The sequence below is a fragment of the Procambarus clarkii genome, chromosome 32 (genome assembly GCF_040958095.1).
Source record: "Procambarus clarkii isolate CNS0578487 chromosome 32, FALCON_Pclarkii_2.0, whole genome shotgun sequence".
Classification (NCBI taxonomy): domain Eukaryota; kingdom Metazoa; phylum Arthropoda; class Malacostraca; order Decapoda; family Cambaridae; genus Procambarus; species Procambarus clarkii.
In genome coordinates this window covers 29,834,890-29,862,510 of record NC_091181.1, presented here as the reverse complement: position 1 = coordinate 29,862,510, position 27,621 = coordinate 29,834,890, and the positions used below count along the sequence as shown (strand labels likewise).

The following is a 27,621-nucleotide window of genomic DNA, read 5'->3' as shown; positions in this document are numbered from 1 at the left end:
ATACAAAACAAAATCATAGAGGTGGTTTAGGAACTAGTGAGTTGTTAGTGCCTCAAGACGGCATCATCTAAGACCTGTCACGGGGAATTATTTATCTACAGAAAGCGTCAGCGATGATTGGAGAGGAGGAGGTGAGTGATTATATGGATGCCTACTATGCTCTGCTTGTTAGGGTTGATATTCAGCTCTTGGGGCCCGATCTTTAACACTCAGTCGACCGGCATTGTTGAGATTTCTCCATAAAGCAAATATTGAAATGGAATCAGTCTTAGCAATCGTCTGAGCTTGTCCCCCTCTTCACCACTATCCTGGTGATGAGACGAGCTCTTCCTGTCGGCCCCTCACATGTCCACTTGGGGGTCTCTCTCACTTTTGAAGCTGCCTATTGAATTTGCCTCAACAATCTCCTTTTTGTCGCCTCCTTTCAATGTCCGAGGCATCTCTCCGGCTCAGCTGTGTCCCCAGCTTCCACCCGCGCCATCTGCGCCGTCCCACCGTTTCTCATTTTGAACAAAGACGGGGTCTTTGTCCGGCCTGTCCTCCTAAGATTTCCCCACCGTCAGGATAACGGCCAAGTGTCCTCTCCTAACCTAGCAGAGGTCCCAAAACAGAAAACGGGACAGTACGTCACTTTCGCGAGCCGCTTCCATTTTCTAGGACGACAATTTTGTGGCCTTATGTAACGTATATGATCGAAATGCGACGTTCTTTGTAAGAGGACAGGTTGGTAGTTAGTTTTCACTAACTACCAAACTACACGTGTTGTGTAGTTACTGGGACCTTCAGGGGGGTGGGGGGGGGGGACAGTTTCAGTGTTATTTGTGGTCTTAGATCCTTGTTTACTGATTCCGGAGTTGCCTCTCTTTCAGCCCTTGTTGTCCCTGGGGTCTTCCTGTAGCCTCCTGTAGCCTCACGTAACTTCCTGTAGACTCACGTGGCCTCTGTAGCCTCCTGTAGTCTCACGTAACTTCCTGTAGACTCACGTGGCCTCTGTAGCCTCCTGTAGCCTCCTGCAGGCCTCTCGTACTGATTATTTGCCTCCTCGTCCTCTTGAGTGTCTGACTTTGGCCCTGACTATAGCTGGAAGCTAAGAACAAACTGGAATTGTCTTAATCACTGGACTACTCGTTGCTACGACCTCCTCCTACGACCTACTGCTAGAACCCAGACGCCCAGCACTCACGCTCAGCCTACCCTCAATTCTTACCTATCTACCCCCCTGAATCTACCCCTTCTACCTCTACCTTAATACCCTTCCAGTCTTCCCCTCACTTCTTAGAGCCACAACAACGTTGGATCGATACTCAGAAAGGGGTATTAAGAGAAGCCAAATAGATTGGGCAGAGAGAGAGAGAGAGAAAGAGAGAGAGAGAGAGAATGAGAGAGAGAAGAAGAAGAAGAAAGATGGAGTGAGGAGATACACATAATAAGGAAAGAGGGGAATATGCGTTAACAAGAATAGGGAGAACAGAAGAAGGGAAGAGGGTGCTGGATTGAGAAGATGAGAAGCTTAAAACATTGGATGAAACGGAATAAGGAAGGGTAGGGGCATAAGACACTGAGGGGAGAATAAATGGCTGTGTGGGAGAGGGGAAGGGAGAGAGGGGGGTGGATAAAGACAAGGAAGAGACAAGGTAAGGGGAACAGCAAAGGAAGGAAGAGGAATGAGAGTGGATAAAGAGTATCACAGCAATAATGGACAAACAATTAAGATTCAAGGACATAACAGAGGCCGAAGAATTGAAGGAAAACTGAATTCAAAGTGGAAATAGGACTTAAGATAAATTCAAAAGACAGAGGATGCAAGAAAGAGATATAGAGAGCAAGTGAGATGAAGAGCGAAAGAGAGTAAGCAAAAGACAAAAAGGGCAAAAACGAGAGGAAGAGACAGAACAAACAAGATAGAGATAAAACAAGAGATCAAACGAGAGAAATAACCCAACAAGAGAGAGAGATATAGAGCAAGAAATTGAAATAGAGAGAAAGCAAGAGATAAAGAAAAAGAAGTTGAAATAAAGAGAAAGAAGTTGAGATAAAGAGAAAGCAAGAGATAGAGAGCAAGAAGTAGAGATATAGAGGAAACAAGAGATAGAGAAGAAGCGAAAAAGAGAGAAAGTAAGAGAGCAAGCTAGAGATATAGAGAAAGATAGGGAAAGCAAGAGAGATATAGAAAAAAGAGAGAGTAAGCAAGAGATAAATCAATCAAACTATAGAGACAGATCAAGCAAAATAAAGCAAGCAAGCAAGAAAGACACAAGCCTCATCAAATAAATGAGACACAAGGGTCATCTTTAAGATGTTGATGTAGGATAAGAGCTCTTAGCGGCCAGCGTAACTGGGAACACCTCCACCATTCATCATGAACCCTAGTCTTAGGGAAAAAAAATATTAGAGAAAGCAAGAGAGAGATAAAGAGGAAAGCAGATAAAGAGAGAGATAAAAATAGAGAGCAAAAGAGACACAGAGAACAAGAGAGAGAGAGAGAGAGAGAGAGAGAGAGAGAGAGAGAGAGAGAGAGAGAGAGAGAGAGAGAGAGAGAGAGAGTGTTGGTGCAGGGAGGGGCTGCATGGCCGCAGCAGTGGGGCGGAGATCGATGCCCTGCGTTCATCTCTCCCACGGTGAGCCAGGCACAAATTACCACGGGATGCCTGGGAGTGGAAGGACACGTGGGAGGTGTAGGGGTGACCCACTCCCACACTCCCCCCAGTAATGCACATACACACAGTCTCTGGTCCCCCCCCCTCTCTCTCTCTCTCTCTCTCTCTCTATCTCTCTCTCTCTCTCTCTCTCTCTCTCTCTCTCTCTCTCTCTCTCTCTCTCTCTCTCTCTCTCTCTCTCTCTCTCTCTCTCTCTCTCTCTCTCTCTACCTCTATCCACACAGTCTGTGCAGAAATGCAATCTATGAATATAGACAGTCTCAGTGCACACCCAGACAGTCTGGATATAAACCCAGACAGTCTGGATATAAACCCAGACAGTCTGGTTATAAACCCAGACAGTCTGGATATAAACCCAGACAGACTGGATATAAACCTCAGACAGTCTGGATATAAACCCAGACAGACTGGATATAAACCCAGACAGTCTGGATATAAACCCAGACAGACTGGATATAAACCCAGACAGTCTGGATATAAACCCAGACAGTCTGGATATAAACCCAGACAGACTGGATATAAACCCAGACAGACTGGATATAAACCCAGACAGACTGGATATAAACCCAGACAGACTGGATATAAACCCAGACAGACTGGATATAAACCCAGACAGACTGGATATAAACCCAGACAGACTGGATATAAACCCAGACAGACTGGGTATAAACCCAGACAGACTGGATATAACCCCAGACAGTCTAGCCACAATCCACTCTCTCCTATCCATTCGTATATAAATGAAATCTCTTCATTTCATCCTTAATACTATCATATAATCCATTCTTTTCATCCCTAATTCTTTCTCGACTACCTTTCCACTAAGTATCTTTCCACCTTTCTTTCTCCCTCCTTCCTCTGTTCCCTCTAACGTCTCCCTTCCATATGCTTCCTTACTCCTCCTTCCATACATTATTTTTATTTTATATCTATTTTATATTTATATCTATTTTTTCTATTTATTTCCATCCCCTCTTCCACTTCCGTTACACTGCCAGTGTTGCTGGAGACCTCTGCCAGTGTGTTGCTGGAGACCCCTGCCAGTGTTGCTGGAGACCCCTGCCAGTGTGTTGCTGGAGACCCCTGCCAGTGTGTTGCTGGAGACCCCTGCCAGTGTGTTGCTGGAGACCTCTGCCAGTGTGTTGCTGGAGACCCCTGCCAGTGTTGCTGGAGACCCCTGCCAGTGTGTTGCTGGAGACCCCTGCCAGTGTGTTGCTGGAGACCCCTGCCTGTGTGTTGCTGGAGACCCCTGCCAGTGTGTTGCTGGAGACCTCTGCCAGTGTGTTGCTGGAGACCCCTGCCTGTGTGTTGCTGGAGACCCCTGCCAGTGTGTTGCTGGAGACCCCTGCCAGTGTGTTGCTGGAGACCCCTGCCAGTGTGTTGCTGGAGACCTCTGCCAGTGTGTTGCTGGAGACCCCTGCCTGTGTGTTGCTGGAGACCCCTGCCTGTGTGTTGCTGGAGACCCCTGCCAGTGTGTTGCTGGAGACCCCTGCCAGTGTGTTACTGGAGACCCCTGCCAGTGTGTTGCTGGGGACCCCTGCCAGTGTGTTGCTGGGGACCCCTGCCTGTGTGTTGCTGGAGACCCCTGCCAGTGTGTTGCTGGAGACCCCTGCCAGTGTGTTGCTGGAGACCCCTGCCAGTGTGTTACTGGAGACCCCTGCCAGTGTGTTGCTGGGGACCCCTGCCAGTGTGTTGCTGGAGACCCCTGCCAGTGTGTTGCTGGAGACCCCTGCCAGTGTGTTGCTGGAGACCCCTACCAGTGTGTTGCTGGAGACCCCTGCCAGTGTGTTGCTGGAGACCCCTGCCAGTGTGTTGCTGGAGACCCCTACCAGTGTGTTGCTGGAGACCCCTGCAAGTGTGTTGCTGGAGACCCCTGCCAGTGTGTTGCTGGAGACCCCTGCCAGTGTGTTGCTGGAGACCCCTGCCAGTGTGTTGCTGGAGACCCCTGCCAGTGTGTTGCTGGAGACCCCTGCCAGTGTGTTGCTGGAGACCCCTGCCAGTGTGTTGCTGGAGACCCCTGCCAGTGTGTTGCTGGAGACCCCTGCCAGTGTGTTGCTGGAGACCCCTGCCAGTGTGTTGCTGGAGACCCCTGCCAGTGTGTTGCTGGAGACCCCTGCCAGTGTGTTACTGGAGACCCCTGCCATTGTGTTGCTGGGGACCCCTGCCAGTGTGTTGCTGGAGACCCCTGCCAGTGTGTTGCTGGAGACCCCTGCCAGTGTGTTGCTGGAGACCCCTACCAGTGTGTTGCTGGAGACCCCTGCCAGTGTGTTGCTGGAGACCCCTGCCAGTGTGTTGCTGGAGACCCCTACCAGTGTGTTGCTGGAGACCCCTGCCAGTGTGTTGCTGGAGACCCCTACCAGTGTGTTGCTGGAGACCCCTGCCAGTGTGTTACTGGAGACCCCTGCCAGTGTGTTGCTGGAGACCCCTACCAGTGTGTTGCTGGAGACCCCTGCCAGTGTGTTGCTGGAGACCCCTGCCAGTGTGTTGCTGGAGACCCCTGCCAGTGTGTTGCTGGAGACCCCTACCAGTGTGTTGCTGGAAACCCCTACCAGTGTGTTGCTGGAGACCCCTGCCAGTGTGTTGCTGGAGACCCCTACCAGTGTGTTGCTGGAGACCCCTGCCAGTGTGTTGCTGGAGACCCCTGCCAGTGTGTTGCTGGAGACCCCTGCCAGTGTGTTGCTGGAGACCCCTACCAGTGTGTTGCTGGAGACCCCTGCCAGTGTGTTGCTGGAGACCCCTGCCAGTGTGTTGCTGGAGAACCCTACCAGTGTGTTGCTGGAGACCCCTGCCAGTGTGTTGCTGGAGACCCCTGCCAGTGTGTTGCTGGAGACCCCTGCCAGTGTGTTGCTGGAGACCCCTACCAGTGTGTTGCTGGAGACCCCTACCAGTGTGTTGCTGGAGACCCCTACCAGTGTGTTGCTGGAGACCCCTGCCAGTGTGTTGCTGGAGACCCCTACCAGTGTGTTGCTGGAGACCCCTGCCAGTGTGTTGCTGGAGACCTCTGCCAGTGTGTTGCTGGAGACCCCTGCCAGTGTGTTGCTGGAGACCCCTGCCAGTGTGTTGCTGGAGACCCCTGCCAGTGTGTTGCTGGAGACCCCTGCCAGTGTGTTGCTGGAGACCCCTACCAGTGTGTTGCTGGAGACCTCTGCCAGTGTGTTGCTGGAGACCCCTGCCAGTGTGTTGCTGGAGACCCCTGCCAGTGTGTTGCTGGAGACCCCTGCCAGTGTGTTGCTGGAGACCCCTACCAGTGTGTTGCTGGAGACCCCTACCAGTGTGTTGCTGGAGACCCCTGCCAGTGTGTTGCTGGAGACCCCTGCCAGTGTGTTGCTGGAGACCCCTGCCAGTGTGTTGCTGGAGACCCCTACCAGTGTGTTGCTGGAGACCCCTGCCAGTGTGTTGCTGGAGACCCCTGCCAGTGTGTTGCTGGAGACCCCTGCCAGTGTGTTGCTGGAGACCCCTACCAGTGTGTTGCTGGAGACCCCTGCCAGTGTGTTGCTGGAGACCCCTACCAGTGTGTTGCTGGAGACCCCTGCCAGTGTGTTGCTGGAGACCCCTGCCAGTGTGTTGCTGGAGACCCCTGCCAGTGTGTTGCTGGAGACCCCTGCCAGTGTGTTGCTGGAGACCCCTGCCAGTGTGTTGCTGGAGACCCCTGCCAGTGTGTTGCTGGAGACCCCTACCAGTGTGTTGCTGGAGACCCCTGCCAGTGTGTTGCTGGAGACCCCTACCAGTGTGTTGCTGGAGACCCCTACCAGTGTGTTGCTGGAGACCCCTGCCAGTGTGTTGCTGGAGACCCCTACCAGTGTGTTGCTGGAGACCCCTGCCAGTGTGTTGCTGGAGACCCCTGCCAGTGTGTTGCTGGAGACCCCTGCCAGTGTGTTGCTGGAGACCCCTACCAGTGTGTTGCTGGAGACCCCTGCCAGTGTGTTGCTGGAGACCCCTGCCAGTGTGTTGCTGGAGACCCCTACCAGTGTGTTGCTGGAGACCCCTGCCTGTGTGTTGCTGGAGACCCCTGCCAGTGTGTTGCTGGAGACCCCTGCCTGTGTGTTGCTGGAGACCCCTGCCAGTGTGTTGCTGGAGACCCCTACCAGTGTGTTGCTGGAGACCCCTGCCAGTGTGTTGCTGGAGACCCCTACCAGTGTGTTGCTGGAGACCCCTACCAGTGTGTTGCTGGAGACCCCTACCAGTGTGTTGCTGGAGACCCCTGCCAGTGTGTTGCTGGAGACCCCTGCCAGTGTGTTGCTGGAGACCCCTGCCAGTGTGTTGCTGGAGACCCCTACCAGTGTGTTGCTGGAGACCCCTGCCAGTGTGTTGCTGGAGACCCCTGCCAGTGTGTTGCTGGAGACCCCTGCCATGGTTCTGTTTAGTGTTGTTAACCTTCTTTAACTTGAGATAGGTTATTACCGCCAGTTCTTAATAACGTACCAATGACTAGGGGAGGGATGGAGTAAGTAGAGGCACTAAGGGCCACAATGTACAACAGTTTGATAAGTAATGAACCTGGTTACTGGCTCATTAACGCCGTAACAACCCCCCCTCCCCCCCCTCCCCCCCCCCTCCCTCCCCCCCCATGCTAGGGGTCCCCAGGCAGGCTGACACCAGCCTACGACCCCCCCGTTAACATGATGGCCCCCCAGCCCAAGACCCCATGATATAATGACCCCAGCCCAGGACCCCCGTAACAAAAAATATTATCCACACTGTGCATTGAACATTTACGTATTCTTACATAATTAGTAATACATTTATACATTTCCGTTGTCTATTTTTTATTGTTTTACATTCAAAGCAATGTGGACACTCCCACAGTACACAGACACTCCCACAGTACACAGACACTCCCACAGTACACAGACACTCCCACAGTACACAGACACTCCCACAGTACACAGACACTCCCACAGTAGGCTCAGGAATCTGTACAGCAGTTGATTGACAATTGAGAGGCGGGACCAAAGAGCCGAAGCTCAGCCCCCCCTCATGCACAACTAGGTGAGTACACCTTGGTGAGTACAGTCCCCAGACACACTCACAGTACACTCTACTACGGGCTCACCATAGCCCGTGCTACTTGGAACTTTTTGTTCCAGGTAGTGAATCTTTAACAACAACAACAACACAGTTCACGAATACAGTACAAAAATCTATCTGACGTTCTATCAAATAGTTTATTTTTTTGCTCCTGTATAGTGTGTCACTACTTGGCCTGGCTTTTGTGGGTGTCAGATGCGTGTTAGTGTCCAGCTGTAGGCGTGCTGTGTGGCTGGTTGTCCAGCTGTAGGCGTGCTGTGTGGCTGGTTGTCCAGCTGTAGGTGTGCTGTGTGGCTGGTTGTCCAGCTGTAGGCGTGCTGTGTGGCTGGTTGTCCAGCTGTAGGCGTGCTGTGTGGCAGGCTCACAGCACTTTGAGTGTTGACACCCCTGACTTACGCAGGATGGCGGCGTCAAACAGTAATCGCTGTACAAAACGAATGTGTACAACATATGTGTACAACATATGTGTTATCTTTCTTTAAGTGGCGGAGCCAGGAGCCTTGAACCACCTGAAGGTCGTAACACCATAACTACCGCCGTTACGCTGCAGTATTGTGCGGCTGGTGGTGCTCAGTGCTCTGCTCAGGTCCCAGAAGACAGCTGATGCGATATTATTGTGGTCAAGACCACTTAAGTCATCAATAAGATCTTCACAGCTGGTCGGCCTGTGTCCTTGTCTCCTCCTCCTCCTCCTCCTCCTTCTCAAGGGCAATATTGATCGTGTCTCAGGAGACTGTTTGCGTCAGCAACAAACACTATTTCTTAGGATTTTGATTAACAGCTGATGGGTGATAATATGTCGCTGGACGTCGTTCTTTGTTCTATTGTGTTGCTTAACGTGTTGGCAGCGGCGTCTAACAGCCTGGTTGACCAAACGAGCCAACCAGGCCTGGCGAGAGACCGGGTCGCGGCGACGCTGATCCCCGGCACCATCTCAAGGTACCCTCAAGACATCTGGCGAAAGGAGGGGAAATGTGACATTGACAGGTTACACAGGTACTGCAGTATTGAACTCAGGTTAACAGCGTTGTATTAATGACGTATTGGAGTAATTAACCATTCCAAGGATGCCATTACTGCGAGCTATAACGTACGCAATGCATTAACAAAAATCTTGAACTTTTCCTAATTACAACCAACGAATTCTGTAACAGACCCAAGTCCAGCGGAAATGAACGAAGTGATCTGAAAGGGAAACTGTAAACATTTGGTACTAACTCAACAGGTGACCTTTTGGTGTTATTGGAGACTACGGCGGTCACTCCACCTGACTGTTGAGGTTAGTGTGCAGCGCTGGACGGGTGCTCAAGATGCTTATTAGCGAGTCTTAAAGATCACAGGGCTGGGGGAGGCAGGGGCTAGAGGAGGGGCCATGAGGCTCGTAGCTTGGGGGGGGGGGCTCTGAGGGTGGGTCAGGGAGAGGAATCGAGAGAGAAGGGCAGCCAGCCAGTCAGCCAGTCAGCCAGTTAGCTATTCAGCCAGTCAGCCAGCCACTCATATTACCTCTTAACCGTCACAGGTAATGGAACCAGGCTACATTGCTCTGCTAAACATGGACCAAAGGAGTCCATCTGCGTCCCAGAGAGAGGCGAGTGTTCCAGAGGGACTGGATGAATGGGTGGAGGGATGGGCATGGGGCTGGGGGGGGGGGGGAGGGTGGGGACAGGGAAGGGAAATGATGGGAAAGTGTGTGTGTACTCACCCACCTAATTGTACTCACCTAATTGTGCTTGCGGGGGTTGAGCTTTGGCTCTTTGGTCCCGCCTCTCAACTGTCAATCAACTGGTGTACAGGTTCCTGAGCCTACTGGGCTCTATCATATCTACATTTGAAACTGTGTATGGAGTCAGCCTCCACCACATCACTTCCTAATGCATTCCATTTATTAACTACTCTGACACTGAAAAAATTCTTTCAAGAAAAAAAAAATTCTTTCAAGAAAAAAAAATGTGTGTGTGTGTGTGTGTGTGTGTGTGTGTGTGTGTGTGTGTGTGTGTGTGTGTGTGTGTGTGTGTGTGTGTGTGTGTGTGTGTGTGTGTGTGTAACTACCTGTTCCCTGTAAGGCTAAATCTTCAGCTCTTGGGTCTCAACTTTAGTATTGTGAGTCGTGTAATAGCTCCCAGCGGTCCTGTTCTAATCACTCTCATGATATTGTATGTGTGAGTTAACCTCAACCATCTCACCTCGAGCTCGTACCCCCTCACTACTCCCTCATTAACCCTCACTACCCCCCCTCACTACCCCCCCCCCCCCTCACTCTGAACAAATTGCTTGCTCACAATTCCTGAGCGTCTGTCGGAAAATCCGACACCATTTAATAAATATATCATACAGACAGATAATAGCTGTGTTGTATAAACAAGTTACCCATAGAAAACGTAACTTGTAGTGGAATTACCGTCTATAGAAAACGGGATATCATCACCACACACTATTATAATTCACCAGCTATTCTGCTGGGAATTGTTCTTAAATACATTAGTCTTTGGACTTTACCATCATAAAAACATCTTATATAAATTAACTTAATTATCAATATTAAAGTAGAGTAAATGTGACCCTTCTATCACTTTCTGAAATCTGGACAAAGTAGGCCAGGCGTGAGGGAGGAAGGAGGACAGCCATTGTTGTGTCACCTCCGAGACGTGTGGAGCAAATTCGGCTCCTATCATTCTGGACAATGTCGGCCAGTAATGTCAATTGTATGGAGTGTTAAACAGCCATTGTGTTTATATTGAGACCAGAGGCTCACACGGGAGCAAATTCGGCTCCTGTTAATTTTACTTGGACGTAGTGTTATGGAAACCAAAGGTACCATCTCCAACACGATGTCTACAATTCAAGTTAAGTCTATCCGAAACCCGTTTATCATTCATTTATGGCCATTAATGTCAGGATATAGGGTGACCCGGTTAGATTACGTGGAAGCCTCAAACTAAAGGTAATTAAGCCAGGTCTTCAATGTTCTGTATAGTGTTTTCTCTGATATAGCTTGTCATATATAGGATTCTGGCTTCACAGCTAGCGCACTTTTGACAGGTCAAGACGAGGATGCAAGACTTTGTGCACCAGTTACTGGGTGAGGAAGCTACCTCAAAGAGGATAATTTGGTGTCTACACCCTAGTTATACCTGGTGGACTAACCTGCTGTACTATAAGATAAGGAACCTCATCAATGTATGTAGCTATTCTGTAATTTGATTGGCTGCATATATATTAATTTAATAACCCCCCCTAATGTGTAGAGGATCGATTTGTGAGATTATGAGATTATTGCAGAAATACAGTCCACTCATCATTATACAAATTGCTATCGAAGTATATAAATTAACGTAAATATAAATTCATATAAATTAAATAAATATAAATCTCACAGGTCGGTTCCCACATTATTTGGTCATCTTCGAACCGGATGACGGATTATTTGATCCTTTGAACCCACATTTGGTCATCTTAGTACCGGATGAACCAGTTAACCAGTGGATTCATTAAATAAACTAGTGCAGTGTTATTTAAACAAAGCCAGCCAGTCATAGACAGCGGCGTTGCCTCGTGGGAGCTCAGGAGCCTCCCTCAGCCCAGTTCAGCTTCGTCAGCGGTTTCATGCACACCCACAGATATTTGGTGGCGTGTTATTTCGTGAAATGACAGCGCTAATATAGAAGCCAGCCTAATTAGTGACTGTGTCGCGAGATTGTTCACGGATTTCGTGGTGTTACATTTCGCGAGAGATTATCTACGAATTTTGTGGAGTTTATTTCGCGAGGTCACTAATAATATTTAATACTTCTAGATAATATTAAAAGTTTCATAGAGGCTAATTAAGAGGCTATTATCAATAATTGTGTATATTATTTCTCCAAAATAGAGAATTATTTAATATATATTGCACTAGTGATCACAGTATAATATTTACTAATTGCCAACCCACAACAGGGTAGGATATGACTAGTTGAACTATTATTGTTCATCCTAGTCCCATTATTACCATAGTCAGTTGTACTATATTGATCAACCTAACACCATTAATGCTTGGTCCAGACCCTATTTTGGGTGTAATTTTTAACAACTCGAGTTGAGTTGTATATATAATAAATTACTTATGATCATTACACCTTTGAGTGATTAATTAGTGTCTCTACCATCCTAGGGTGATATAGAAGAGCTAACCTAAAGGTACTTCCAGTGACACTGGTTTATCACTCAAATCATTAGTGTGGATGATTGTATATATATAATGTGTATTAATTTTAAGTGCTAACCTCTAGTAGAGGTAGGATTATTGCCTAGTGAGTGCAGAATTTACCCTAGGCTATCATTAGTGTTTGTTCAGTATTATGAGCAGCCCAAGTACAAGTCCCACAAGGCTTCACCAACGAGCCAGTATGGATAATGCAGGGAGAATGAAAAGAACCCTTGCAGGTCTTAAAGGCCACTTAACAAGACAGATCAAGAAATGTGAAGATTTGTCACAACAATCTCAAGTTGATTATGCTGACCTGGAAAGCTATTATCAAGCAGCTGCAGGTAAATTTGAGCAAATCAAATGCCAAATGGCTGTCCTTGTGGGGACAGACTACTACCATCAATTCATTGGTAGCCCTACTAAATATCAGGGCATAACCATGTTAAACTCTGCAGGAGGTAAATTACTCTCAGGCCCAGTATCAAGCCTGAGGAGACCTATGCCTGCAGATAAACAATACTAGTAGAAATCTAAATTTGTCAGCTGATTATATTTCTCCAGTAGCATTATACTAAGGAGATTACAGCTGACTATAGTAACAGAGGTTGATGTTAGTATCATCATTTAAAGCTGGAGATGAGTTCATGAGGCCTCAGTGGCAAATCAGTGAACAGTAGCCTAAAACAGCTACAAGTCACTGCGACCAATGTCACTGAACCCACTGCAGTCTCAGAACCATACTTTGCTTTAATGATGAGCTATTCAATCTTCTGAATCAATTAACTAATTCAAAACCCAATAAATTTGATGACTGATTTGATACATTTATTATTTAATCAAGATGTATTCCATGGGCCTCAGTGTTTATATATCAGTGACCAGTTACTTGAACAAACTTCAAGTTATATCTAATGTCACTGATCTCACTGCAGTCCCTGAATCATACTTGACTGTAGTACTTGATCACATTCAGTCTTCTGGGTTAAATAATATGTAATAAGGCATGAATATTAGCCTTTCAAGAGTTGACAGGGAAATGAAATCGCATTAGACTTCTAACCCCTGCAACTCTAGTACGGGACATCCGTCCTGTACGAACAGACACACAAATGTGTGATTACTAACTACTAACATCAAATTAATCTAATAATTCGAAGGAGGAGTATCGGTGTTCGTCTGTTCTAAATAGGACTTCGACCCGTGAGCAGCCCCCTGGGGAATTATGTCGGAAAATCCGACACCATTTAATAAATATATCATACAGACAGATAATAGCTGTGTTGTATAAACAAGTTACCCATAGAAAACGTAACTTGTAGTGGAATTACCGTCTATAGAAAACGGGATATCATCACCACACACTATTATAATTCACCAGCTATTCTGCTGGGAATTGTTCTTAAATACATTAGTCTTTGGACTTTACCATCATAAAAACATCTTATATAAATTAACTTAATTATCAATATTAAAGTAGAGTAAATGTGACCCTTCTATCACTTTCTGAAATCTGGACAAAGTAGGCCAGGCGTGAGGGAGGAAGGAGGACAGCCATTGTGTTTATATTGAGACCAGAAGCTCACACGGGAGCAAATTCGGCTCCTGTTAATTTTACTTGGACGTAGTGTTATGGAAACCAAAGGTACCATCTCCAACACGATGTCTACAATTCAAGTTAAGTCTATCCGAAACCCGTTTATCATTCATTTATGGCCATTAATGTCAGGATATAGGGTGACCCGGTTAGATTACGTGGAAGCCTCAAACTAAAGGTAATTAAGCCAGGTCTTCAATGTTCTGTATAGTGTTTTCTCTGATATAGCTTGTCATATATAGGATTCTGGCTTCACAGCTAGCGCACTTTTGACAGGTCAAGACGAGGATGCAAGACTTTGTGCACCAGTTACTGGGTGAGGAAGCTACCTCAAAGAGGATAATTTGGTGTCTACACCCTAGTTATACCTGGTGGACTAACCTGCTGTACTATAAGATAAGGAACCTCATCAATGTATGTAGCTATTCTGTAATTTGATTGGCTGCATATATATTAATTTAATAACCCCCCCTAATGTGTAGAGGATCGATTTGTGAGATTATGAGATTATTGCAGAAATACAGTCCACTCATCATTATACAAATTGCTATCGAAGTATATAAATTAACGTAAATATAAATTCATATAAATTAAATAAATATAAATCTCACAGGTCGGTTCCCACAGCGTCTGTCCTTAAGTGTATCTCTGAGACGATGACTTTGAGTTTCAAACTTGCATTTCGCTGTTACTGGCGTCCTGTGGACTATCTCTGGCACTCGTACGCCAGGCGTTGGCACTCTGGCGTCGCGGAGTGCCAACGCCAGAGTGCCATATATGCACTCCCAGAACTCCCACTCCAACGATCACATACACTCCCTGTATGTGATCGTTATTTTAACCTTCGAGTGCCTTCTCCAGCGTGGTTCGTACTGTGTCAAACCCTTTTGGTTTTAGTTCATTCCTTGTTGAATTTTTCTCTCTTTTTTATGGGGGGGGGGGAAGGTGCTTTCCGTTCCAGTCCCTTGTTCAGCTATTTTACTTTTTCATTACCGTTCCATTCTTGCGTTCAGGGTCTTATTTTTTTTAATTATTGTTCCATCCCCTTGTTCAGTTTTTAATGTGGTTTTTAAATGCGGTTTTAGTCCCTGGATCATTATCTCATGCATTGCCGTATCATTCCCCCTGTTCCGCTGCCTGTTCCGTTGCCTGTTCCGTTGCCTGTTCCGCTGCCTGTTCCGTTGCCTGTTCCGCTGCCTGTTCCGCTGCCTGTTCCGTTGCCTGTTCCGCTGCCTGTTCCGCTGCCTGTTCCGCTGCGTGTTCCGTTGCCTGTTCCGCTGCCTGTTCCGCTGCCTGTTCCGTTGCCTGTTCCGTTGCTTGTTCCGTTGCCTGTTCCGCTGCCTGTTCCGCTGCCTGTTCCGCTGCCTGTTCCGCTGCCTGTTCCGCTGCCTGTTCCGTTGCCTGTTCCGCTGGTTATCACATAACTCAAGGTTCTACAGTCACGAGAATGCAGTTAAAATATTGACCGCGCACACACAGGGCGCCGGGCACGAGGGGACGGCGTCTGTGTTTACCTGCTCAGGTGCAGTGTGTGTTTGACGTCATGAGGGGGGGGGGGAAGGTCATGAAAGAGGGGAGCAGAGAGGAGCATGGAGTAAAAGAGGGATGAAAAGAGCGGAAAATGGGCAGACACGAGAGGGGAAAATGGAAGCGAAGGATATGAATTGATGACAGTTGGGGGAAAAGAGAGAATATAAGGAGAGAGGAGAACGGTTAAGGGGATGGAAGAGAACAAGAATGAGGGGTGAGCGCCCCCCTCCCCCGAGGTCAAGGCCACAGCAACAACAACACTGCAGGTGAAAGCATACATGTTGTACGTCACGGTGATGCAACCGTCGTAATGCCGGAGAAACGCTGCAATTGGCTGGCAGTTGTGTCTATTCTGCCTGGTGACGACACGTCTGTGAGGAGGTGCAGGGAGGGGGGGGGGGGTGGCAGCTGGTGAGGGAGGGTGAAGAGAGGAAGGGGGGGGGGTTGTGAGGGGATCGATCGACCTACCAATACTGACGTAGGTGACCTTGGTGTGTACTATGAGAGAGAGAACACAATCATGTGGTGGCTGCATGTGACATTGTCGGGGTCACCGAGTCGTCTGGCAGTGCTGACCTATCAGTCACTACCGAGAGAGGTTTTCGCCCAGCCTGTGCTTTCATCTCATGCCTCTGTTTCCCCCTGGCGATAAATGGGTACCTGGAAGTTATGCAGTTGTTGTGGGCTGCATACTGGGAATATGTGTTTGTAGTACATAGCAGACTCTCTGTGAGAGAGTCTGCTTTAGAAACAACTCTATCACTCCACCTTTCATCACTGATTTGATGAGGGTCGCCATGGGTACCGCCCACCTTGTAATGAGAGCAAAGCGGCCGTCCCCGATCCGTCTATGTTGGTCACCAACCCCTCACTCTTCACTCGGCAAAGTTGATTGAGACCATCCCCAGTCGTCTGGCCTCCATCCTTGGACGGACAAACAGATCAACATTCTCTCTTAAAGATATAAATATGAACCAATAGTTTGATCCTGCAGGCACAAATAGCTGAATACAAGGATACACACACACAGATATGATAGCCCAGTAGGCTCAGGAATCCGTACACCAGTTGATTGACAATTACTAACTTACTAAGAGTTCAATGACAAGATCACAACAGTCAAACAGGATAGAGAGAGTTCGGCAGACTGCATTTTCATAGAGTGCCAGAAAGCTTTTGACTCTGTACCTCACAAGCAACTCCCCATGCATAACTCTAGAAACAAGTTGGTGTTACACACAGAAATCACAATTGCGTGATGCATCAAATGAACAAATCCACGAGGGCCGTGACGAGGATTCGAACCTGCGTCCGAGAGCATCCCAGACGCTGCCTTAGCTCAGCTCGATTGTAGCTCAGTCGATTAAGGCAGCGTCTGAGATGCTCTCGGACGCAGGTTCGAATCCTCGTCACGGCCCTTGTAGATTTGTTCACAGGCTGGTGTGTGTTGGTAATATTAGTAAAGAGGGTGAAGGAATACCCTTCAGGATGAAGCCAAAGAGTCATAGTAAGAGATCTGTCAGAAGTGAGGGAAGTAACAACTCGAATACCTCACTACAGACTCATTACTTGTATACCCTCTTGCTCCTCATAATTTTCATTCGTTAACCTCATTAACGTAGGTATATATGGAGATCACCCCTCTCTCTCCCTTCCCCTCTCTCTCCCTCTCCCTTCCCCCCCCCCCTCTCTCTCTCTCTCTCTCTCTCTCTCTCTCTCTCTCTCTCTCTCTCTCTCTCTCTCTCTCTCTCTCTCCACTCCCTCTTACTTCCCCTCTCTCCCCCCTCTCACCTATTCTTCCTCTCCCCTCTCTAAGCTGAAACATGTTCCCGTTGATATTGGTCAGCCAAACTAATCGTCATCCAGAATATTTTTCATTTAAATATCTGCAGAAAAAACCAAACAGGAGGAGACTATTCCGGGGCATCTTCCTGTTGTTGAGCCTGCCCCCCCCCCCTCCCCCCCCCTAGCCCGCCTGCAGGGGGAAACAATGTCATTTTCTTCACTTTCTGGTGGTTGTTCGGTCATCAAGAGGAAGATACATTAGTAAACTACCTGGTTATGTACATTTAAGGTTACGAGCTTCCGAGAATGATATATAGAATAAGATTATAATAATGTCAATACATGGAGGCATAATCATGTAATTATAGGATCTACTCTCAAAGTACCATTCAATATATTCAAGAGGTGGAAACCAATTGTCTATCAATATATATATATTAGCTTAGATACTATGCTTAACTGATCTATAAATCTAACAGTAGAAAAAAACTCATTTCTGGGAAAAGAACAAGTTAAAAGTTAAAGCCTTGGAATTTCCCTTCAAATATTGAATAGAATATGCGGCTAAAAAGATATAATTTATATTTGAGCAACTAATGGGGTTATATAGGGGAGTGAGATGGTGTGCCCCCTGGAGCAGTGAAGGGGTCTCGGTGGTACTTGGCCTTCATGGGGGAGTTTGGCGAGTTACTTCACACTCCTTCAAGTTGTGACGCTTTCTTTGTTCATCTGAAGTACCGTCATTCCTTTTGCTGGAGATGGCTTAGTGCTGACTATTGTAGCTGGCTTTATGTGTGTGATTACCTAAGTGTAATTACCTAAGTGTAGTTACAGGATGAGAGCTACGCTCGTGGTGTCCCGTCTTCCCAGCACTCTTTGTCATATAATGTGTGTGTGTGTGTGTGTGTGTGTGTGTGTGTGTGTGTGTGTGTGTGTGTGTGTGTGTGTGTGTGTGTGTGTGTGTTCACCTAGTTGTGTTTGCGGGGGTTGAGCTTTGCTCTTTCGGCCCGCCTCTCAACTGTCTATCAACTGTTTTTACTAACTACTTTTTTTCCGCACCACACACACACCCCAGGAAGCAGCCTGTGTGTGTGTGTGTGTGTGTGTGTGTGTAATTACCTAAGTGTAGTTACAGGATGAGAGCTACGCTCGTGGTGTCCCGTCTTCCCAGCACTCTTTGTCATATAACGCTTTGAAACTACTGACGGTCTTGGCCTCCACCACCTTCTCACTTAACTTGTTCCAACCATCTACCACTCTATTTGCGAAGGTGAATTTTCTTATATTTCTTCGGCATCTGTGTTTAGCTAGTTTAAGTCTATGACCTCTTGTTCTTGAAGTTCCAGGTCTCAGGAAGTCTTCCCTGTCGATTTTGTCAATTCCTGTTACTATTTTGTATGTAGTGATCATATCACCTCTTTTTCTTCTGTCTTCTAGTTTTGGCATATTTAATGCTTCTAACCTCTCCTCGTAGCTCTTGCCCTTCAGTTCTGGGAGCCACTTAGTAGCATGTCTTTGCACCTTTTCCAGTTTGTTGATGTGCTTCTTAAGATATGGGCACCACACAACAGCTGCATATTCTAGCTTTGGCCTAACAAAAGTCATGAACAATTTCTTTAGTATATCGCCATCCATGTATTTAAATGCAATTCTGAAGTTAGAAAGCATAGCATAGGCTCCTTGCACAATATTCTTTATGTGGTCCTCAGGTGATAGTTTTCTATCTAGAACCACTCCTAGATCTCTTTCTTTATCAGAATTCTTTAAAGATTTCTCACATAATATATAGGTTGTGTGGGGTCTATGTTCTCCTATTCCACATTCCATAACATGACATTTATTAACATTAAATTCCATTTGCCAAGTGGTGCTCCATATACTTATTTTGTCCAGGTCTTTTTGAAGGGCATGACAGTCATCTAAATTTCTTATCCTTCCTATTATCTTAGCATCATCAGCAAACATGTTCATATAATTCTGTATACCAACTGGTAGATCATTTATGTACACAATAAACATCACTGGTGCAAGAACTGAACCCTGTGGTACTCCACTTGTGACATTTCTCCATTCTGATACATTGCCTCTGATTACTGCCCTCATTTTTCTATCAGTCAGAAAATTTTTCATCCATGATAGAAGCTTACCTGTCACCCCTCCAATATTTTCCAGTTTCCAGAACAACCTCTTATGTGGAACTCTGTCGAAAGCCTTTTTTAGGTCCAGATAGATGCAGTCAACCCAACCATCTCTTTCCTGTAATATCTCTGTGGCTCGATCATAGAAACTGAGTAAATTCGATACACAGGATCTTCCAGATCGAGAACCATACTGTCTGTCTGATATTATATCATTTCTCTCTAGGTGTTCTACCCATTTAGTTTTGATTAGTTTTTCCAATACTTTCACTATTACACTTGTCAATGATACAGGTCTATAATTGTGTGTATGTGTGTGTGTGTGTGTGTGTGTGTGTGTGTGTGTGTGTGTGTGTGTGTGTGTGTGTGTGTGTGTGTGTGTGTGTGTGTGTGTGTGTACAGATCTACAATGTTGGGTAGCCACACATTACTGATCACACAACACACACCCTACAACACATTACTGAACACACAACACACACCCTACAACATGTTGTTACATCTTGAAACACTAATATATTCCCGGTGTCGGGGACAGGAAGCCTGCACTTAGACTCACCCAGGGTCCCATATGTCCACTACTAACCTTCCCCTAGCATGCAAGCCCACAACAGTTACCTAACTCCAGGATACCTATTTTACTGCTAGGCAAACAGAAGCACCAGGTGAAAGGTAACGTGCTCAACAATTTCTGCAGTCTTTACACATCTAAGGAACGAGAAACGACCAGTGTAAACCATGATGTAGTTAAACGGGAAAAGGAAACAATAGAATTTAGTTCCTGGCACCCTGGCGCCGTCCTTCAAGCAGCGTTGCTTGAGGGACGTCTGGCACCCGATGCCAGTGCCTGCCCTCGCCTCCCGTCTTCTATATGTTGACAGGAGAGGAGGGAGCGGAGGTAGTTGGGCTGACATACGCATAACCCCCGTCCACGGTGGACAGAAGACAATGCACACCTGCAGGTCAGCACTGTCTATGCCTGGCCATGTGTGTCCTGGAAATTAACACCAACATCGTCCCGTGCATAGTCAAGAGCCCCCCCCCCACACACACACAAGGTTACATGCACTCACCAGCAGCGTGAACAATACCAGATCCTACACACCCGCGGTGGCTGGTAACTCCCCCTGACCCCCCCCCACCCCCCCTTCCCTCATCCCTCATCCTGTTACCCCCTCCCTCACCTCTCCTCCTCCCACCCACTCATCACATCACCCACCCACAGCGCCCCGCTACACCCACATCCGGGCTCAGCACAATAATCTCAAATATACTTCCTTGCTGCTCCCCGTTGGCGTTTGTGCAACAACAGTTGTCTATCTTTGTCCACTAATTTATCATTACTACAACACCCAATACGTATAAATACATTCATTGCATTTGCAGGCGATGAGTCACAATAACGTGGCTAAAGTATGTTGACCAGACCACTCACTAGAAGGTGAAGGGACGACGACGTTTCGGTCCGTCCTAGACCATTCTCAAGTCGACTTGAAAATGGTCCAGGACAGACCGAAACGTCGTCGTCCCTTCACCTTCTAGTGTGTGGTCTGGCCAACATTCATTGCATTTGTTGTTCGTTGACTAACTAACGAATACTCCGTTGTTTGCCACCAGAAGGCAGCAAACAACCAGGTTCCTCCCCCCCCCCCCAGCAATCGTCTACCTAACTCCCGGATACAAGGAATTAACTTTTTTTTGTTTTTCCCCATCTTTAAACCAAATTCCTGCCACGTTAATAGCTCTAGTTACGGCGTCTAATGACCTAGTTCATCAATTGTGATTGAAGGGTTGTTAGGGACTAATGATTCGGTGGTTCGCACAGGCTTTGAGATGGTTGTTAGTGGCAGTTTCCTGGTTAAAGATTGTTGTACAAGTTTGCTTGTTGAAGGTCACCTTGGCGTGTGTCTCTTGTTTCTAAGCGTTGATATTGTTCACTTCTTAAGGCTCGTTACTGTTGTTTGCTTTGGGGTTTAATTGGTTCTTATTTATTCATACTGGCTGACGTGGTTCACTTGTTTTGTGGACGCTATGACAGTTCTCGCCTGTTAAGGGTTTGTTATACCAATTTAGTGACTCAGTCTTTAAACTTTATATTGCTTGGTTAGAGTGGGTGTTGTGAGTCACTAGATGTATCAGGGAGAGAGACACACACAGATCATTTACCAGTTTGTTGATGAGGAGAAAAAAGGAAACCAGCAATTTTAGAGTAAAAACATCCGCAGTTCTCTTTGTCAATTTCCACTTCTTTCAGCTCTGAAGGCTTGAACCTGAGGCAGACAGTTGCTTAAAAGAGAAGAAACTGAATATCATTTACGAGGGTGGTGGGTTGAGGGGGTTGCCCTGGTAACTGGGTGGTGGGTTGAAGGATTACCCTGGTGAGGGGGTGGTGGGTTGAAGGGTTGCCCTGGTAAGGGGGTGATGGATTGAAGGGTTGCCCTTTTAAGGGGGTGGTGGGTTGAGGGGTTGCCCTTTTAAGTGGGTGATGGGTTGAAAGGGTGCAGCCCGTCAGGTCGCCCAGGCAGTGCTAAAATCATTGCCGTTCCTCAAATCTGTTGTTAAAATGTCAAATCGGAATCTGTGATACATTTCCCTGAGCCAGCTAAGTAGAGTCGCAGCGCCCACCACCAGAGGGCGCCCTCAGAGGCAGTAACATGTAGTGATGGACAGTTAAGTCAGGTACACTTCTGTAAGGAGTTTATGACTGTTAAGTAGCGATGCCATCTAGAGTTCATCGCTCTTGAGTGAGTCTGAGGCCTTGAGAGTCTCCGTTGGAAGCTGCAAGAACGTTATCTCTTATTGTTATTGTAATTGTTATTGTGGGCGTTACTGCAGCGTTACGGTGAAAAGGTAGGAGTTGCGAGGGGGTGAGGGAGGGGTTATTGGGGGGACAGATGGTGTGGGGGGAGAGGGACATTCAAGGCTAGGAGGAGGGAGGAGGCAATATGTTGTGGTGGCAGTCAAGCAGGCAGGCAGGCAGGCAGGCAGGCAGGCAGGCAGACAGGCAGGCAGGCAGACAGGCAGGCAGACAGGCAGGCAGGCAGACAGACAGGCAGGCAGGCAGGCAGGCAGGCAGGCAGGCAGGCAGGCAGGCAGGCAGGCAGGCAGGCAGCCAGGCAGGCAGCCAGGCAGCCAGGCAGGCAGGCAGGCAGCCAGGCAGCCAGGCAGGCAGGCAGACAGACAGGCAGGCAGGCAGGCAGGCAGGCAGGCAGGCAGGCAGGCAGACAGGCAGGCAGGCAGGCAGACAGACAGACAGACAGACAGACAGACAGACAGGCAGGCAGGTAGGCAGGCAGGCAGGCAGCCAGGCAGGCAGACAGGCAGGCAGGCAGACAGACAGACAGACAGGTAGGCAGGCAAGAACGCAATCTGAGGATGGCAAGGATAAAATGAGGGAGGAGAGTGAGTTAACACAAGAGATAAGGAAGGGGGAAGACAAGATGAGGAGGAGACTGGAGGCAGGAGAGTGCGCAGAGGAGCACAATGAGAGGACAAACATTACATAAATTAAAGAGGAAAGCTGCTTGAGGAATTGTTTAAAGAGACAGGACCACCAGCTCTGCAAGGTGTTCATATATGTCTATCTATTTATCTATTTGTGTTTATATATCATTATATTTTTCTCTTTATCTGTATATCCCTTTATGTATAAAACAAGTTAAAAAATGTATTTAAAATTAGTATTGAAGAAGAACATGATTCAGTGGCTGCTCATTTATTAAATAAAGGAACATATTTAATACAGCTTCTATTGTTTGATTGTTGCCGCCGGAGGCGGCTAGTTTATTGTGCACCCCATACTCATCCTGTGAGCGGTAGCGCAAAAAACATTATAGAGGGCACAAAAGGTCTTTATCAGACCTCATCTTAGATTATTACATAAACAATTTCATCTATCCTTCACACCTTATAGTTACAATGTCAACTAGTTACAGAGAAAGTGCTATTTCAAGAGCTATATAATTACAGTAAGTCATCATACATTAATGGTAGGTCTTATCGCTAATACATAATAGTTTGACTAATGGGGATATTACAGAGTCATAGGGGAGCTTCTGTTTATTATTAGTCCTCACAATACACTACTTGTTTCTGAATCTCGTGCGGGTCTCTCTCTCTCTCTCTCTCTCTCTCTCTCTCTCTCTCTCTCTCTCTCTCTCTCTCTCTCTCTCTCTCTCTCTCTCTCTCTCTCTCTCTCTCTCTCTCTCTCTCTCACACACACACACACACACACACACACACAAGAAAGAGTCCGAGAGAGAGAAAGACCTGGGGGTTGATATCACGCCAGACCTGTCCCCTGAAGCTCATATCAAGAGGATAACATCAGCAGCATATGCCAGGTTGGCTAACATAAGAACGGCCTTTAGAAACTTGTGTAAGGAATCTTTCAGAACATTATATACCACATATGTCAGACCAATTCTAGAGTATGCGGCTCCAGCATGGAGTCCATATCTAGTCAAGCATAAGACTAAACTGGAAAAGGTTCAAATGTTTGCCACCAGACTAGTACCCGAGCTGAGAGGTATGAGCTACGAGGAGAGACTACGGGAATTAAACCTCACTTCGTTGGAAGACAGAAGAGTTAGGGGGACATGATCACCACATTCAAGATTCTCAAGGGAATCTACAGGGTTGATAAAGACAGGCTGTTTAACACAAGGGGCACACGCACTAGGGGACACAGGTGGAAACTGAGTGCCCAAATGAGCCACAGAGATATTAGAAAGAACTTTTTTAGTGTCAGAGTGGTTGACAAATGAAATGCATTAGGAAGTGATGTGGTGGAGGCTGACTCCATACACAGTTTCAAGTGTAGATATGATAGAGCCCAATAGGCTCAGGAATCTATACACCAGTTGATTGACGATTGAGAGGCGGGACCAAAGAGTCAGAGCTCAACCCCCGCAAGCACAACTGGGTGAGTACATAATACTTAGTATGCATGCAGCATTATCAACAAAGATAGGAGAAAAGAGCTACGAATGTTTGCGTGGTTCTGTCGTCTCAGTTTACTGTGTGAATATGCTGGTGGGGATTGTGGCTCAGTAACTAGCCAGGTGTACCTGTAACCAAGCCCAGTATTACAGTTGTGGGAAACACTGGTGATAACTTAGTACTCGAATCAGCCATAGAAGCGTCAGATTAGTGAAGAAGAATGCAACATCTCGAGGGATGTGAAGTAGTGAAGGTCGACTCCGTACGCGGGTTCAGTTGTACCTGTGGCATGATGCAAGTGGACTGGGGACAACCTGTTATATCCCAGGCGGCAGAAGGTTAACAGGCTGGACTCAGAGCTCCCTGAGTACATCCTCACAGAGAACATAGACACTCAAAACAAAAGAACCTGCAGAAGGCCTCTTGGCCCATGCGAGACAGCTCCTATACATATATCCGGCTAAACTCATTCGTATATATATGTCTAACCTACGCTTGAAACAATCCAGTGATCCTACGTCTATTATGTTACCTGGTAATGTGTTCCATATCTCAACATGTCTCCTTCCAAACCAGTATTTATCTCAGGTCTTTCCTGAATTTAAACTTGTGTGCTATTCGCATCCATTGTTTCGTGTTGTATGTTGCTTTTATTTAACAATCTTTATTTCTCCCTTCTTATACTCCACTCATGGAGCATAACAATCTCACGTATAACGCTCACGCGCGCTGTATCTAGTATCTCTGTACTAGTATCTAGTATATCTGTGCTAGTATCTAGTATATCTGTGCTAGTATCTAGTATATCTGTGCTAGTATCTAGTATAACATACAGCCCATGTGAGCTTTACTGACGAGGCAGAAATATTGGTAATAATTATCATTATTAATTATATCATTAAAGTTTTACTAATTAGTGTTATTACTGCTTTGTCAGTTGACAAACTGTGTTTTAACCGCATACAATGATAAGTGTATTTTGTATAATTATATGTGTATAAAAAAGTGTATGTGTGTGTGTGTGTGTGTGTGTGTGTGTGTGTGTGTGTGTGTGTGTGTGTGTGTGTGTGTGTGTGTGTGTGTGTGTGTGTGTGTGTGTGTGTGTGTGTGTGTAAATAAAATATATGATGCAAATGTTATTTGAGTTACGTCACAACAATGTAACGTAAGCAATCTTAATGCCATCTAAATATGCCGTCAACTATCACTGACTTGTGTATTTTTTTAAATCTATTTCATATATAATTTGTGATAAACGAGGTCCATATAACCATACTGACTTTCTTCTCTCTGTAAACGCTTGAAGCAAGACTTGTGGTAATGAGGTGTTTGGTGTGTGTGTCGACAGAGTGTCGTTTGGGTCGAGCAAGGGGTCGATGGTGGAGACTCTGATCTACGACTCCCCGGTGGCCGAGGAGGAGAGAATACCTGAGGAGGACGACCCCCCCTTCAGAGATCCTGTCTCCCAGAAGTTTGGGTGAGTTATTAAACCATCTCGTTGTCTTGTGTTGTGAGACTTGTACCTCCAGCCTGTGTTTGGGTTTCAAGCACGGGCTGAAAATGTGTATGTATGTATGTATCTTTGTATATATATATATATATATATATATATATATATATATATATATATATATATATATATATATATATATCTTGAGGTTATCTTGATGATTTCGGGGCTTTAGTGTCCCCGCGGCCCGGTCCTCGACCAGGCCTCCACCCCCAGGAAGCAGCCCGTGACAGCTGACTAACACCCAGGTACCTATTTACTGCTAGGTAACAGGGGCATAGGGTGAAAGAAACTCTGCCCATTGTTTCTCGCCGGCGCCTGGGATCGAACCCAGGACCACAGGATCACAAGTCCAGCGTGCTGTCCGCTCGGCCGACCGGCTCCGGGTCATATATATATATATATATATATATATATATATATCCGGGTCACATATATATATATATATATATATATATATATATATATATATATATATATATATGTGTGTGTGTGTGTGTATTTGGTATATTAGAAAATGTGTGTCTAAACCCTGAGAGCGACATTGGCGTAGAGGCGTCATTTAAGAGAGTAATGAAGAAGGCTGAAGTCACGGTCAAGGGTCTCACACTACGAACTGGGAGACCATTTAGTTTTGAAAACCAAATGACATACTTGGTAGGCCTACAAAATTATCTATTTAGTTGGCCTTGGTCCCCCCCCCCTCTTCGTCCTTCCAGTTATCTTGGCCCCCTTCCCTTCTATACCCCCCTTCCTTCCCTTCCACCCTTACCCCCATCCCCCCTTCCCTCTCTCCCTCTTCCCCAAGAAAATTTCAACCCGTTCTCGCACTTTCGTATAGTCAATATTGACTTATTAAATACGTGCATATGTGACATACTAATTTATTGTGAATATTTTAGTTTACCTTGAAAAGCTTCATAGAAAACACCGACCTTACCTAACCTTCTTAGTATGTTAAGATAAGCATCTTATTGCTTCGTAATTACAATTATTACTTAACCTAACCTATAATAGGTTAAGTAATAATTGTAATTACGAAGCAATAAGATGCTTATCTTAACATACTAAGAAGGTTAGGTAAGGTCGGTGTTTTCTATGAAGCTTTTCAAGGTAAACTAAAATATTCACAAAAAATAGTATGTCACATATGCACTTATTTAATAAGTCAATAATGACTGTAAGAAAGTGTGAGAACGGGTTGGAAAATTTATTATTAATAAATAATGATTTAATAAATAAATATTAAGAAATATATAAACCCATAAAAACAGCTTTATGGATCTCTCAGAAAATATATTATTAGGGTCACTAAAATCTCTATGGGAATCACACCAAATAGTTCACTCTCAACACCATGAAAAATTGGATGAGGGTTCTCTGTAAATGGTAACATTTCTTAAATCATTTAACATAGGCCTACCCTGAGCAGCCAGTATCCGTCCCGCCCTTCAGACCATTCTCTCTGCAAAATTGGGCGGAGGCCCCAAACATCTGGCCTCCAACATTGGGCAAACATGTATTCTCCCTTAGAGACATTCTCTCTTGTAATACAGATTCTATGTCTGACAGTCTGTGTCCAAGGTTGGAGGCCAGACGCTGAGGGGGGGGGGGAGCGTAGCCTCACCCAACTTTACCGAGGAAAGGGAAGGGACGGAATTATCGGGGGAAAGCACCAAGCCATTGCAACTATTTAGCACTTGGAAAGGGTCAGGATAAGGATTTGGGATGAGACGGAGGGAAGGAATGGTGCCCAACCACTTGGACAATCGGGGATTGAACGCCGACCTGCATGAAGCGAGACCGTCGCTCTACCGTTCACTCCAAGTGGAAAATGGTCTGAGGTACGGGACGGACACTGGCTGGTCAGGGTAGGCCTACGTTAAATGCTTTAAAAAATATTACCATTTACAGAGAGCCCCATCTAATTTTCATGGAGTCAGGTGTGAAATATTTGGTGTGAGTCCCATAGAGTTTTTAGCGCTCGTAATAATATGCTTTCTAAGAAACCTATACAGTAGTTTTGGTGCTTTCTAATAAAAATTCTGAGCGAGGGCGTGAGAGAGGAAGATCAGGGTGGACGAAGGGTGAACCAGGAGGATGGGGATGGGTAGGTCGAGGGAGAGATGGGGTCAAGAGTGGGGAAAGGGGGTTGGAAAGAGAGGGAAGAGACCCGGGTGCAGCCGGGTACCCCCTTCTATATATATAAATGACAATGTCTGTTCGAGGTTGAAGGGAAGAGGGAGAGAGGG

At 46.4% G+C, this 27,621-nt stretch overlaps 1 protein-coding gene across 5 annotated transcripts in view; it reads left to right on the top strand.

Annotated features, from left to right (window-relative positions):
• LOC123759330 (muscle M-line assembly protein unc-89) overlaps positions 1 to 27,621 on the top strand; it is a 519,867-nt gene that overhangs the window by 316,748 nt on the left and 175,498 nt on the right. For all 5 annotated transcript variants that reach the window (XM_069335077.1, XM_069335078.1, XM_069335079.1 and 2 more), the window contains exon 3: positions 25,208 to 25,336. In XM_069335077.1, coding sequence (XP_069191178.1) covers positions 25,208 to 25,336 — 129 coding nt within the window. The remainder of the gene's footprint in view (positions 1 to 25,207; positions 25,337 to 27,621) is intronic.